Raw genomic sequence first — 12,012 nt, 5'->3', positions numbered from 1 at the left:
GAAAAACTTTCAAAAGTTGCAAAGAAACTCTTCATCCAAACTTCATCCATATGCCAGATGAAGGGCTAGTACAGAAACATTGCCTACTATTGAATTTATGTTTTGCTAATTAGTCAGTGTGCGCGAGTTTCTTTTCAACTTCTGACCTACTTATCACCCTCTGACGCACCTGTCTCACATTATAGATGTACACAGTACGTTTCTGAACTAAAAAACAAAAACAAAAAAACTTAACTAACAATTTGGAAGCCCCCCTGCAGTAACTCTGAGGACCCCCTAGAGGCCCAGGTCCCCCTGTTGAAGATCAAAACTCTGCTATCTATATACTTTTAGCAGCACATAGTTCTAAAGAGACAGAAACCACAGGGACGCTGAGAAAAGTGCCATTAACATTAATAGCAGACATTTGTAAACTATGTTTTAATTGATTACACATGATATTATTTAGTTATCTATACTTATTGAGAGAAACAGAAAATCCCCAGTTAAAATTTAAATCCAGGCAAGAATGCATTGAAACAAACCTATTTGTCCAATTGTTCGCTAGTTCCTACAAACCTGTTGCTCCGTTTGGCCTTTTGCAATATTATCTTTCAGCACAATAAATGTGACAAATTGCTCCGTTTGAAAATTAAAGCCGTAACCGTGAGTGTGTGCAGTAGGAAACACTTTTTAAAAAGACACTCCACGTGTTGTTTGGATGGGGGTGGGGGCGGTTAGCTCTGCTGACTTCAGAGCATTAGCAGATAGGATATGCCTTATGTAATTAAACGCAACATATGTGCCCATGAGGGCGAGTGACGAGAATTTACACTAACAATCTATAGACATAAGTCTACATCAAAGTGCAAAAAATAAATAAAAAATAAACTTTAAAAGCCCAGACATACAGAGGCCCGGCCAGCGTCTTCATGAAAAACGATACATGGTAACTTAGTCGAGTGATAGGCTGAGCCATTCACACTTTGCGAGATTAAAAAAGTATTCGTTTCAGTCATGGAGGAGGACAAATAGGTGTTCACCAGACCAAAGACTACAATTTTAAACCAAGTCTAGCCTGAACAGCACCTTCCCCATAAATTCTCCAGTGTTACTTGCAGAAAGAAAATGGTTGCTTCTTGGTATCGCTTCATACATGAGCCCCTGCAATGCGACTGAACACAGCCTCTTTAAAAGATTGGATCATTTAGAAACATTGTGCTTCAACCATGACGACCATGTAAGGTGCAGTTTCATGTGAATTCGGTAGCTGAGGACGAGACCCAACCGCCTGTAAACTAATCCCCCGTAGTATTGCAACAAAAAAAATGGAGTTATTCCTCAACGGGCTGCTGCAATATCTGCTCGTTCGCAGAGGTCACACGGAGACCTGCAAATGTACAGAGACCCTGGCGGACGTATCGTTATAGGAGGACTAACAGCAACGACAATCGTATGACAACAAACCCAGAGTGTCCCCACACCGTTTCCAGTGTTGGAAATTGACCGAATATGACGAAATGCATGACCCCCTTTCCTCCTGCTCTCCCTCACTCTTTATGGAGAAAATTAAAGAGCCACAACAGTCCGCGAAACATGTCGGTTTGCTAGCCCTACGGCAAAAAAATAAAACACACAACACAGGCAGACACAATGCTACCTTGACCATCAAATATACACGTAAGCTTCAGCGTGAGACATGTTTTACACGTATATTCTCAAGGTAAGAGGGTCAGTTTAAAGCGAGAGATGAAATGCTCAGCGTGGGACGAAATGGAAGCCGAAATAGCTGAGCCATGGCCGACAGGCTTGTCTTCACGGATCTGAACAGGAAAAAAAAAATGGGGCGCTAACAAAAGCATTTTCTGAAAACAGTTTGCCAAGTCTCTTAATTCCCAACATTTTATAGCTTTATCACATAGCCAAGACACACCATGCATGCCCCCCTCACGCGTTAAAACGAGTCGAAATGAGCGAAGCAATCCCCCAAAGCACCCGATGTTCAAATAGCCTAAATATGCCTGATGTCGAAGAAACGCTGCAACACAGACATTGAATAAATATTGCTGTCTCTTTAAATATAACTATGGAATTGTTAACACGCTGAGGTAACTTACATGCGTTACCCTTTAAAGGCTATTCGACCCAAATAGTACACAAGCTGCCTGATGGTAACCTTCACAATCCGTGATGAAAGTTTATGCATTTTCATCGAGACGAGCAAGGCAAACTTGAATAGAGCTATTGCATCCGTGAGCAATAAAGGCAAAGATGTGTTTTTACTTACATATTTCTTTTGAATGATATTCCTCTTAGGTCGTTCCTTGCTCATTATGCAATCCCCAAAAAATGTTTGGCTATAGAGAGAATGGCCACATGGATTTCTTTCTTTGATTCTCGTCTCTCCCGGAGCACCACCAAATGACGATTTAAATCCCCGGCTCTGTAGGAAAAGCTTGCTGGCTTTGCAGAATCCTCCTTCGATGTTTCCCTTAAACTATTCGGATATAAATCCCAAAAATTCAAGGGTCGACGACGGACAGAGACGGACTAGACCCAAACTCACTTGGGGCTAACATAGTCAAAACAAATGCACAACAATAAGTTCCATTCGCCAAAACAGCTCGGCTTCTCGTCTCTGCGCACTCGCTCCCGGCTCTTTTCAAATGCATTAATATACTTGAGGTGATGTCAACAAGTTACATCTTGTTTGAGGTGACAACACGATGAGAAATTAATAAATAAAAATTGAAAAATAAAACGTTAGTTGTCACGTATTCTTAGCTGGAGCCTGCGGTCGACGAGAGAGCTCTCCAGCGGCACACTGCTCTACTGACTGAGAGCAGCTCCTTTCTTCCCCAGTTTCAGCCTCTCAGCCTATCACAGCCTTCACCATTCAGCGGCAACTTTAAACTCCCAATGAGACAGCCATAAAGCCACATATTCCTATACCATAATATATCGTGGACTTGTACGGTGTTTGTGGTAATTGCGACTGACAGTTTATAGTGATCTTACAATAAATGGTGCGTTTTCACTCCTGTAATAATGATTTTAGGGTTTCTGTGGCGTGTCAAGGAAACATGGGGGGTCAAAAGTAAGTTTATACTTCCCCTATTTTAAATCATATATCTTAATATTCCTATGGAGGTGATGTGTGTAAGCTCAATGGAAATTTACTTTAGATTGATTGTTTTATTTGATCTCATAAGGAGCAAATTGATCTTTTTATAACATGGAATGTATATTTTATATACTGGTTTATTGTTATGTAATGTTTGTTATAAGATGTTGTTGTTGTTCTTCTATCTGTTTTGATAGTATTGTCTGTATTGTCTATATTGTGTATATTGTCTTTTTATCTCCCTTGCCCAGGGACCACAGATGTAAATTAGCTGTATAGCTAGCTCTGGTACAGGGCTTGAACTGTGCATGGTCCCTGACAAATAAACTAATAAACAAAAATAAACAAACAAACAAATACATGTTTTTGATATACTGTTTTTTAATGTATTGTTTGTTTATATGCGGTAGTTTTACTTTTTTTTTGTTTACAGCAAAAACAGTCATATTTAGGCTAAAAGAAGAATACTCAGAAGAGGCTAGGGGACAATGTAGTGGTTCCCAAATTTGTATGTAAATATCAGCCCCAAACTCTCAACCCCCACTCTCCACATCACCCCCACAATCTGATGTTGGTTAAACATTAGAGTATAGATTTGCATTTAAAATGCTGTTAGGAACCCTAGTAGTTTGGGGGTTTTAGTTGTACTTTAGTATGGAAAGCCTCCACTATATAGTAGTAACAGAGCAGAGTCAGTGTTCAAAAAAGTAACTTATACACATTTGTTTCCTGAGCTCAGTGAAATACATTAGTAATCAGATTATGCTCTTGCCTCTGGAGCATTACAGCCGGGGGTCGGGGCGTCGGACTGGGGGGGAGGGGACTGAAACCCTTTTTCCATCAAAATAAGTGTGTGTTTTTTTTATACATGGGTAAACCTGCCTCCAGAAATAGGTGATTGACTCCTTTCTTATTGCCAGTAGACGAGTATGCCTTTCTGTTTCTTTTCTGGCCTGTCACGCTCAACATCACATCTGCGCCGAAAACTGGGTTAGTAAACATTCGAAAGCCGCATGGAGGCCAGTGAAAATGTTACAGTGGTTGCTTCTTTTTTGTATCTGTTACTTATTCAGTCTCTCTTTCAAACTCGGTGTCGACTAATTTCGAACAATGTCCAAGCGTTGCTTGGGTGGAGACGGACAGTATTTGTGGCCGAGATGACAAAAGTTACCAGTGGCGGCGACACCCGTCTTTCCATCGCGCCGGAAAAGGGGCTAAAATTACCGTGTCCACCTGGGTGTTACGTTTCCATCACTGCCATCAGAGCTGGAGCCGGTAAATGATTATAGGAACACATTGTTGGCCTTATTTACTTTTACCTGTGTACATAAAGCGGCTGCATATTTTAAGATTATCTCTCCAGTTTTCATGCACAGATTTTCAAATCTTACACCAACATCTTTGAGAAAATGTATGCGTATCAGGACTCATACACATTTGTTCAGGTAATATTTACACGTTATGTGTTATTCACTTTTCTATGACTGTTGTTGAGCTGGCTGGTTGTCCTCATCCCCCTCACTAGAAGTGGGCTCGCTGTGTCATTATTCTAATATACTGAGTGGGACGGTTGCTCTGTATGAACCCTGGAGGTAGTTAAGAGTAATGTGTGTGTGTGTGTGTGTGAGACACTAGATGGATTGCCATTAAGTTTAGTTTCGTGAGAATGGAGCCATGATTTGAATTTCTCTCTCTAGCTGTGGTCCATTCTGCTTTTTCTCATGTTGTAAGATCTAGTTCTAACACACACATTCAAAATCCTATCCACAGCTATTGGCACGATTGAACTTCCAAGTCATCTTACCTGCACGTCTTTGCACTCTGGGAGGAAATCAATGCACAGGTATGATCGAGAAATATTACCAGCAGATTCAGCATCTTCCCAAACCCCCTTTAAATTGGACTACAATCAATCACCAGCATCTGTGCAATCATGCTGATTTCATTATCATTCATGTAACGATGAAGAGCTATCGATTCCTTTTCTGTGTTTGATGTAGATTTAGCACCAAATGATAAAAGCACTGAACTTACCCATGAATGCACGAACACAGACACCAAATCAATAGCTGACGGGTCAATAATTCAGAAGCGAGGCTTGCGGATGACAAGAAATTTATGTAGCCCCCCCATTAAGTCACGCTGTATGTAATATATAAACAGAACAGGAAAGAAATATTGAGGGATCAGTGGGAATCCAGAAATTATACAGTGTGGATAGAGATGGGATAATGGTGTATGATTTAAATAAATGCTGATAATTAGCATGTTTACTGCGTAGTAAAATTAATCTGGATCCTTTATTTATGGAATATTTTATTTTAGGCCCCAAATCAATGATGTCTTGTCCTTTGACAGAGTCAAACAGGCTATTTTGAGACAAGGCTGTGGAACCCACTGCCTTTAGCCCCCATCACCCGGCACTCTCAGGGGGTTTACCAGGGTCCCCTGGCCTTCTGGTGCTGACATTTAGACCCACATGAATCAATGAGACAAGCTGTGGAGGGACGCCTGAATTTCACAGCAGTAACCCTTGCAGTTCACATTTAGCCCATGCCATGTACAGGCAGAAGGGTTGCAGGGTCTTTGAGACATTTTTAGCCTGATTTCTCCTTGTGCAGATTTGTAAAACAAGGCAAGGCAATAATGGGAAAAGATCCCTGTTCGGACAAAATCTAATTTATCTTGCCTACATAGTGCTTTAAAATATTTTCAAATTTATTTTAAAAAGCTTTGATGTAGGGATAAAATGTGTGTAACTGTAGTCAATTCCAGTGTGTTTATGACATGTGCATGTTAGGGACTGGTGGTAATGGAGTAAATTATAGGTCTGTTGGGAAGTAAGTGCACAAATGGCCTATTGAAGTTTTAAACTTCTTCGATGTTGGTCAAATACAAGAAAAGATTCATAAGACTGATCTGTTTTTATTCATAATTTATGCAAGTAAAATCACATGAAAATAAGAGTGCACTTGTGTCCATGTATCTTGTGTCCATGTTTCAAAAGCGCTGTTTGTACTGTTCTGTTCAGGTATAAATGGCAGAGACATTTACACCAATGGATTTAGGTGTGTGTGTGTGTGTGTGTGTGTGTGTGTGTGTGTGTGTGTGTGTACGTGTGTGATGGAGAAGGCCAGGGATTGATTAGAGCTTTCACTCTCAATGTGGTTAATTGCCCAGTGAGGCTTAGCAGACGGTGCTGGCTAGATTGATGTCCGATAGCCAAGAAGAGGGGGAGTTGTGTGTGTGTGTGTGTGTGTGTGTGTGTGTGTGTGTGTGTGTGTGTGTGTGTGTCTGTCTGTCTGTCTTTGAAATGTATCATAAACCGTTCATCCAATCTACTTCATACTTGGTTTCCTGGGTACCCAATGAACTTGGGGTTTGGAATTTGGAGCAGTTTGGACAGCATTGGATATTAATAAACTGTGAATTAAACTATACAAACACACAATAAAGTTTGAGGAAAAAAGGTTGAGAAAACGCTGGCTCTTCCTTGTCTACCCTATCAACATGCAATATCGTTGACGAAAAAGACAACACTAAAATCCCCCCCCTGAGCCGGCTGACTACGTCTCTGTGAGTCCGTCTCGGTCCGGTTCTGGTGGTTGATGCAGATTTTTGCTGATTGCTCTCATAACGGCCGGATTGACTGGAGGTCATGGTGGGTTTGAATTAGTCTGCTGAAATTTGAATCTTATGAGTACTCTCATTAAAGTGAGGTCAACCTTCTCCACAGCCACCCCCACCTCTCCCTTTCCACTGTTCGGGGATTCGTGAGATCACAAACACAATTTATTTTTCGACAACCCCCCTGACACACACACAGAAAAACACCTCCCCTTCTGGAGGGACTTGAGCGTCCCCACTCTACTACCATGGATAATTGGACACCTTCAGCATGAGAAATCCCCTGCTGAAACAAAACAGGCACTAGCGGTGTAGACTTGTATCAGGTTTGTCAAATATAAACACAACTGTGATGATGAGACAGAGGCTCAGTAGAATCTTTACTACAAGCTAGATTTCTAAAACCCCTTTGCCAGTGGCTCTTTCTGATTCAATTCACACCTTCAATATCTTACGTCCTGAGCAGTGGTGGTTGTGGTGTGTCATGGCTGGATCAACAGGAGGAATATCCACACCCTTGGGCTGCAGGGGGAAGTTGTCCTCAGGGTAACTGGGATCACCACGGTCTTCACTGTGCCCTTGGTTGACCCATCTGGAAGCTAAATGCAAAACTGCCTGAAGATCAGAGTCAAGGGATGACATGCCCTTATTTCTGCCCCCAAGGCTGTTGTTGTGTTTCACTAATGAGGCAGATCTCCCCAAAGCTCACCTGGCAACCGCAATCCCAGATAAGTCTCACCTGGTAAACTGCAGACGTTGGCCCTGTTCAGAACGGGAATTAACATGTGTCCTGGGTGAACACAAGTGGACAGCTCTAAGTACAGGTCTGAATGCACCGGCCTACTGAGCTGACGTCCTCTGTGTAATGGCAAGTTCCCACTACAGGACAGACACATTCCAGATATCTGTCTAAATATCTGGAGGGGAATCTGCTGGGGAGCTACAGCCAATGACATGGGCTGAGGGGGAGGAGTCACCTGTAACTTTACTGTATGTGCTGCATTTGCAACAAGGACTAAAGTTGTTGTTGCACCTAGAGTAAAGAGGCTATAAATAATAAAGGCCTGTAGAAACAGGCTATTTGCTAAAATGGTCTGAATGTCAATGTACATTTTTAAAATGCAATCTCAATAGTGGTCAGGTCACTCACCACATCAAAGGTTTCATGGATTTGTCCTTGTCTTTATATGCACCCATTGCACCTCATGGTAATGTTGCTACAGTGATGCCAAGGAGCCAGAAAATCAGAAACGCTTTCCCATGATGTAACCCACAGTTATAGAAAAACAAGCACCTTTTCTCAATTCAATTCATGCTTATGTTTTGTTTCACATATTATTATTTTTTTTTTAAAGCTATAGTGTGTAGTTTCTGTCGCCCCCATAAGGAATCCTGGATTAATGACAACAACACTGTCGGCGCGTCCCCTAATACAAGCTTTTTGTAATCGTGCACCCCCCCCCATTCCACGCAGTTGCTAGTAGCCAAGGAGGACACGGAGGATAAAAAAAAACATGATGGACTTTTCAGAAGAGGTAATTATCTTCACTCGAGTTTCTGTGCGCGAAAGTCGCCGGATGACACAATCTTCTGAACACAGACATACTGAGAAATACAGACAGAGTTGTGTGGAGCTGAGGCTTGATTAGCTTTGTATCAACTCATTTGGCAATGGCTTGAATGTAACGGACGTTCATTAATATCAAAAAGTTACGCACTAAAGCTTTAATAACATCTCCATGTGCCCTCATTAATGGGTCTTTTTGCCATCTAACTCATCCATCCCACTGTAAGTCCTGTTTCCACATTCAGTTTGACATCCTTTAACACTCTTGTTCCCCTTTCTCACCTCAAACCAGTCTGGACTGGAGTACGGTGTGGATGAGTAGCTAAGCATGAATCACTCATGAGGAACAAGCAGCGTTGTAGCGTTGCCAGGTCCCTTGTGTGTATCTAGCCACACAGAGAGTAATAGCGTTCAGCCACAATGGTACTAAAGCCTAGGAGTGACTGGCTGACTCATGTGGGTCAAGACCTGCCACAGGTGGGGGATCCCAGGCTGAATAACGTCAGCCACAGCCTTTGCGCCCCTTTTCACCCACCCGGGACACCTGCACTGGACACAAAAGCCATCCCTCTCTGATTCTTTGAGGGCATGAGCAGAGAGAGAGGAAAAGGGACGTGGAGAAGAACGGAGCAAGGGGGAAAGAAATGGGGTTGGATGGGTCGCGGTGGGGGTTGCCTCAATCGTAGCCATGCGGAAACAAAGTAACACAAACTCAAGCCACAGCAGGGGAACAGCTGGAGCACACAGGGACGGCTGTCTGGGTGGTCTGAGAGCGAGGAAGAAAGAGAGGGTGTGAGCACGTAGGAGAAATGAGCGAGAAAGACACAGAGAAGGGTTTGGATGGAGGCTATTAAAAGTGAGGTAGTACAGAGAAAGAAAAAGAGAAATGTAAAAACCAGCTGAGGAATAGCAGCTACTTGTGGGTTTCCCCTTTATCCCTGCAATTATTGCAAATCGATACACATCAATATCTAATTATCCAAAGAAGCCCTTCCACCAAAAGGTCCATTAGAAGCAGAGGTGTAATTCAAAGTGCAGGAGAATCTACTTGTGTGTGTAGAAACTAATTACTGTATATTTGAAATCAGGAAGAAGCTGGGATGATAATTATGATTTTTTTTGTTTTTCATTTTGCATGGTAACAACTGAGCAATTACTATTCCTGCACACCACACGCTGCAGCAAACTAACAAAAAGTTTGATAATGTAACAATTTCACAACCTCTCTCCACCTTTCACACTGACCATTTTAAAGGTGTTTTCATCCAGCTGCTTTTATCAGAGCAATTGAATTAATCCTTTGGCATTACCAAAGTTAGAGTGTTGGTTATTAGAGAAGCAATTGATAACCGCTTTTACAAAAGAGGAGCATTCACTCGCACACAGTGAGCCAATATCCCTGTCCTTTTTCATACAAGGCTTATCACAGCAGCATGGTTTGCATGATAAAAAAGAAGGTAAGTCATGCGGGAGGTCCTGCACATTTGCATATCCCCTGGGTGCACGGTGTAATTTAGCTACATATGTCCCTTCCCTAATAGGCTGGAGTTGGCTTAACGCGAAGCTTGTGTTTTTGGAAGCGACCGTGCTTGATTGTCTATTCGGATTCGCAGCTCTGCTCTGATTTGCAATTGAAAGGCTCGTAATTGTACTTGGACTAACTGAATAACCATACGTCTTTTAAAGAGGGTACGTGAGGGAGAAAGGTGTTTTTTGTATGCTGGCTTCAAGCTTATCATCCCTGAGTGCAATCTGCTCCATGGGATATTGTTCACATAGCAGTGGTTGGTGGTTGTTGTTGAACATGGTGATAAATACAGTGCATTTGACTGGGGAAGTTGGCCTGATTGCTTACATGTGCTAACTCCACCAATTCAGCCTGTATCACATACCACTGAATTCCTAGTATTACTAATCTGCCTCCATGTTTCCCATAGTAATACATAATATATCTGACTCAAACAAATGGAAATATATTCATGATATGCATTCGCTTATTTTGCACTAAGTTTGACATTCTCCTTTCAAAATCCACAGAGACTCAGACAACATTAGTAGGGCTGATACATCACCAACAAGAAGCCACCATAAATTGAGGACCTAGTTTGTTCCTGGTCATAGCCCGCTGCTTATCTCCCATATTTGACTACCATAATTTGCCTCTCAAATGCTCTGGCGTATGATGTTACGGCTGCCTATATCTGAAAACGCATATTCCACTGATGCAGAGGAGTCTCATGTGTGTTAATCCCAATTTGTTATCCATGACATCAAACCCAATTTATCCAGATTTAACATCAATTTTCAGTTCGACGGAGAGGAAAAGCACTGGAATATGAATTAATGTTTTCTTTTAATCTTTATTAATAATAACCCAGCCACTCCTGCAAAACGCTCACCACTTTCTCTCTCCCCGATATTAAACAAGATTAGGATAGCTAAAATGTTAATGAGATTCCTCTTATTTTTTTAACAAACTGTGCCTTATTTCTCCCGTTCAGAGGAAGCCATAAACATCCTCCATGTAATAACAAATGGTGATTTTGCCGATGATATTAATTATCATTACTTTCAATTACTACACCCAGCCAGGCCCTGTCGGTTATGAGGGCAGCTCCCTGTGGAGGAGCCGTCACCCGCCGCCATACATTCATTAGCTGAGTCGAGTGATTGTGTGAGTCTCTGTCTCCCTCCTTCTCCGTCTTTCTTCTTCTCTTTCTTCCTCCTCTCATGGCCTTTGTTTCGTCCTTTCTATTTTTCTCTGTCCTCTCTCTTTCTCTAGGCAGTGTCAATGGGTCCAAGAAGCTCCACATACTGTAAAGGGTAGGCCAATGAATGAATGAGGTGAGGTGGAAGTTAATTGTGGCGAGATCTGAGATGAGCTGTGAGGGAATCCATGGCACAGATTGTACAGATTTCTCAATTCTCTTTCTCCCGGTCCCCTTACCCTCTCCCTCCTATTCTATTCTTCTCCTCTTTCGCTCTCATCTTGTTTCTTTGCTTTAGCTCTTGTCACCATTCCCTCGCTCAATCTTGTTGCTTTTTCTCTCCCCTTTCCACTCTCCCTCACTCCTGACATGAAACATCCATTTCCGTCCCATGAAATATGGAGAGGGCCCTCATGAATTGTTCACAGGTTAGCAGCATGCATGCCAACGGCAGCGGGGGGACAGGCTCAGGTTCTCAGCAGATTGCAGTGAGTGAGGGGCAGTGATGGCAAGGAGGACTGGCCCCACCTAATATGCTCATAAACCTGTAGGTTGTGATTGTCTTGCCCTGCAGCCTATTATGAGGAAGTTTTGGAGAATTCAATATATTTACAAATTAGTTTTCATGTTTGCATGGTGCACTCAAAAATCAATAATATACTGTATAACCTTAAGTGATGACATTTGATGTTGTCTTTGAACTGTAAACTTCAGCTCAACCGAGTCGATTACTTCTCCCTGCATAGGTTAAGTCGTAGTCATCATGCAAGCCACATTTTTCACATGCCTGAGCCCTGTTGCATGACCCTGAAGTGAGGACGTGAAAAATTCAGCAGCACCCAAAATGGATGCATTAAATGGAAGATGGGCAGTAGTCTACTCAAGTCTTAACATTTGTTTGCACCAAATCGATACTTAAAGTTGAATTTTAAATCCCCTCAATTTTGCTGAATGGAAATATAAGCTACAGTGATACTGGGGCAATTGTGTATATTTTCCATTTATAT

General features: G+C 42.1%; 1 protein-coding gene and 1 long non-coding RNA gene across 3 annotated transcripts in view; one reads left to right on the top strand and one right to left on the bottom strand.

The window, feature by feature from the left end:
- The window catches only part of jarid2b (jumonji and AT-rich interaction domain containing 2b), a 108,218-nt gene extending 105,384 nt beyond the window's left edge, over positions 1 to 2,834 (bottom strand). Inside the window, exon 1 of the mRNA XM_028597192.1 lies at positions 2,267 to 2,834. Coding sequence (XP_028452993.1) covers positions 2,267 to 2,311 — 45 coding nt within the window. The 5' untranslated portion in view covers positions 2,312 to 2,834. The remainder of the gene's footprint in view (positions 1 to 2,266) is intronic.
- A 1,152-nt stretch (positions 2,835 to 3,986) lies between these two features.
- LOC114568781 (uncharacterized) lies at positions 3,987 to 5,781 on the top strand. 2 transcript variants are annotated; one of them, XR_003694325.1, is made up of 4 exons: positions 3,987 to 4,093; positions 4,223 to 4,378; positions 4,874 to 4,946; positions 5,462 to 5,781. It is a non-coding gene; the product is annotated as an uncharacterized LOC114568781 (long non-coding RNA). The 2 variants fall into 2 exon arrangements; XR_003694324.1 differs by having other exon boundaries at positions 3,987 to 4,378.
- The last annotated feature ends 6,231 nt before the right edge of the window (positions 5,782 to 12,012 follow it).

Source organism: Perca flavescens, chromosome 14 (assembly GCF_004354835.1).
Source record: "Perca flavescens isolate YP-PL-M2 chromosome 14, PFLA_1.0, whole genome shotgun sequence".
Taxonomy (NCBI): Eukaryota; Metazoa; Chordata; class Actinopteri; order Perciformes; family Percidae; genus Perca; species Perca flavescens.
The sequence above is the reverse complement of the archived record's forward strand: the minus strand, read 5'-3'. Positions and strand labels throughout refer to the sequence as shown.